The 2811-nt window shown below is 49.6% G+C and overlaps 1 protein-coding gene across 1 annotated transcript; it reads right to left on the minus strand.

Annotated features, from left to right (window-relative positions):
• Window positions 1-1047: 1047 nt before the first annotated feature.
• On the minus strand, window positions 1048-1794 carry LOC103163256 (proto-oncogene FRAT1). The gene has a single exon (XM_027433752.2). The coding sequence runs from the start codon at window positions 1792-1794 to the stop codon at window positions 1048-1050; it is 747 nt and encodes a 248-aa protein (XP_027289553.2).
• Window positions 1795-2811: the final 1017 nt, after the last annotated feature.

The raw sequence follows: 2811 nt of genomic DNA on the forward strand, positions 1-2811 counted from the left end.
TTAATAGGTACAGGAGACTGCTTCCTGACCATAACACCAGTAGCAGAAACACTAAGATCAACAATTAATAAATGGGACCTCCTGAAACTGAGAAGCTTCAGTAAGGCAAAGGACATAGTTAGCAAGACAAAACGACAGCCCACAGACTGGGAAAAGTTATTCACCACCCCACATCTGAGAGAGGGCTGATCTCCAAAATATGCAAAGAACTCAAAAAGCTATTCTCAAAAACACCAAGCAATCCAATTAAAAAGTGGAGTACAGAACTAAATAGACAATTCTCAAGAGAAGAATCTAAAAATGGCTGAAGAACAAATAAGAAAGTGTTCAACATCCTTAGCCATCAGTGAAATGCAAATCAAAACAACTCTGAGATAACATCAAGACCATCCTGGAGGGTCATGGGTTTCCAGTTCAGGAAACTAAAATGTTGTGCCAGGTTCCAGGATCCCAGAGACGAACCCAAGGTTTTGACACTATGATGCAAAAGCAAAAGGTTTCTTTTTATTTCAAGCTGGCCAGCTAGGATCTCACTGCATGGCAGGGAAGTGAGATACCAACCACCCAAAAAGAGAAGCTTATACAGGGGAAGACCATATGGTTGAAAGCCACAATTTACAGGGTTTCCATGATTACTTCAGTCATACAAAGTACAGAGTATAGCAGTAACTATATATTTTAAGTGAGATACATTTGAGTGAAATAAGACAGGGCATGGGCTTGCAGGGTTAGAGGGTCACTGGATACTGTCAATTATCCCCTTGGCTGCAGGATTTTTTTTCTTTTTTTTTTTTAACAAAAACCTGAACACATTTATTCAGAAGCAGTTCAGTTAAGTTAAAATCCTATAATCAGTTCAGCCCCAATTCCAGTCACTTGGGTGCGAAGTGTAGATTTGTCACTAGCCACATCTGGGTGAATCCCTTGGCCCGCAGGTACAGGCTGGTGAGGTAGCTACCCTGCTTGTTAGCTGCCAGGGACAAGAAAGTCCTCCCCAGTTCTGAGCAGAGCCCTCCTCACCCAAGTGCCAGGGTCGCTGCAGGCTGCTCAAGGGCTCCCAGGTGATGGTGGCTCCTGCACAGGGGCGGACAGAGGCTTGAGGAATCGGGGTGAGGAAAGAATTGCCTGTAGCTGTACTTGTAGTGAATGTAGCCGCTGCACTGCCTCCTTGATGAGGTTTCCCGAAAGCAGGAGCTGCTGCAGGAGCTGGTGCGGATCTTCGTTGCTGGTGTGGGTCTCAGGCTGAGATCCAGGTCGCTGTTGCAGGAGGCAGGACATGGCTCTGCTCTGGGGCCAACCCCGCCGGCATGGGCCTGAAAGAGGCTGTGGGGTGCTAGGCTTGCCTGTCACCGGAGGTCCCTCAAGGCCAGGCTGCTGGGACACAGGGCATAGGGCACTGGCGACCGCGGTGAGCTCCACCACGCAGTAGGGAGCCGCCCGGCTCTGCATGCGCCCGCACTCCCACAGCATGCAGCGAATGGCTCCGGGGTGAGCTGGGGTCCCGGTCTCTGCAGGCACAGAAGATCGCAGCATCTGCCTCACCGGGGACCGGTTCTGTTCCACTGAGATCGCAGCCAGGACCCGCAGGGGCGGGGGGCCCGGGGCAGCACTGGGCGAGGCAGGGCCATTGTGCGCTGTGTCCAGCTTCAGCGTCTCGCCGATCTTGGCGATGAGCTGGTCCACGTCGGTCAAGCTGCCCAGAGTCACAGACTGCTGCAGCAGGAGGAAGCTGTCGTCCTTGTCCTCCCCCTCTGCCTCAAAGCCGGCTTCCTTCTCTGCCCTCTGGCACCGCATGGCCCTCTGCCTGGGACCCCTCGGCTGTGGGGGCATCGCTGGCGACCTGGCTGTCTGCGGGCTTGGTGGGCGGCTGCTAGGACAAGAGAATCACAGAGGCTGGGGCCAGGCTGGGCCTGAGATGCAGAAGCCTGGGGCCAACAGACTTCCAACCTAGGGAGGCTGCAGGATGTTTCCAACCAGCAATTAGCAAAAGAATGTTAACAGGAGTTTTGGACAGTTACCTACCCTTCTCTGAGAGCAAGCTTTCAGGTGCCAGCCATGGCACTCCTGATTTAACGAGTTAAATTTTGCCTTACCTGTAGAAATTCCCTTTTCAGGGCCCAAGTTCTGAAACTTTTATTGATTTTAATTTCCATTTGTCAGCTTTAATAGCCTGGTGCCTAGGTCTTGGGATATTCCCTTAAAGGCCTGGGGTATTGACAGTAAAACACAGACCATTGTCTAAAACTAGGAATTGGCCTGTGAGAGATGGTAATTGTCTGGGGCCAGGTCCTTTTTGGAAAGATTACTTTAGATCCTGAAAACCCAACTCCTCCCACCATATGGAGCTTTTGTCATTGGTCCAATGGCCACTTTTGGCTTAGTAATGTTCTAGAGATACCCTGTGATCCCTTTGTGTGGTGCCATTTGAGTACCTGCCTCTTGAATTTGTCCCTTCATATTGTGTCCTGATACTTCATAGAGCTCTATTCCTTTCTTCCCCCCTCCACCCAGAGTAGTACACAAGATGCTCTTTTCCTTAGAAGCTTAAATCTCAGCACTCCTGAGGCATAGGCAGGCAGAGGAGAGTTCAAGGCCAGATCACAGGTGAAATTAATTTATTCTGGCATATATCTTTGCTGTGTAATCCTCACATATGCCTAAGTAGGTAGACCTACAAGTTACCCTCTATTTACTTTGTTCAAAGTTCAACCTCGAGTATGAATCTAAAGACACTTAAGGATGATATCATATGTGGAATGCAAATGTGTCTAAACTGGTTCCTCTTTGAGCTTTACGTAAAGTTGGATGAAT

This window comes from Cricetulus griseus, unplaced genomic scaffold, assembly GCF_003668045.3.
Source record: "Cricetulus griseus strain 17A/GY unplaced genomic scaffold, alternate assembly CriGri-PICRH-1.0 unplaced_scaffold_1, whole genome shotgun sequence".
NCBI lineage: Eukaryota > Metazoa > Chordata > Mammalia > Rodentia > Cricetidae > Cricetulus > Cricetulus griseus.

Excerpts from the sequence above, each read along its gene's own strand:
- LOC103163256 (XM_027433752.2), bottom strand. The coding sequence starts at position 1,794 with ATGCGGTGCCAGAGGGCAGAGAAGGAAGCCGGCTTTGAGGCAGAGGGG.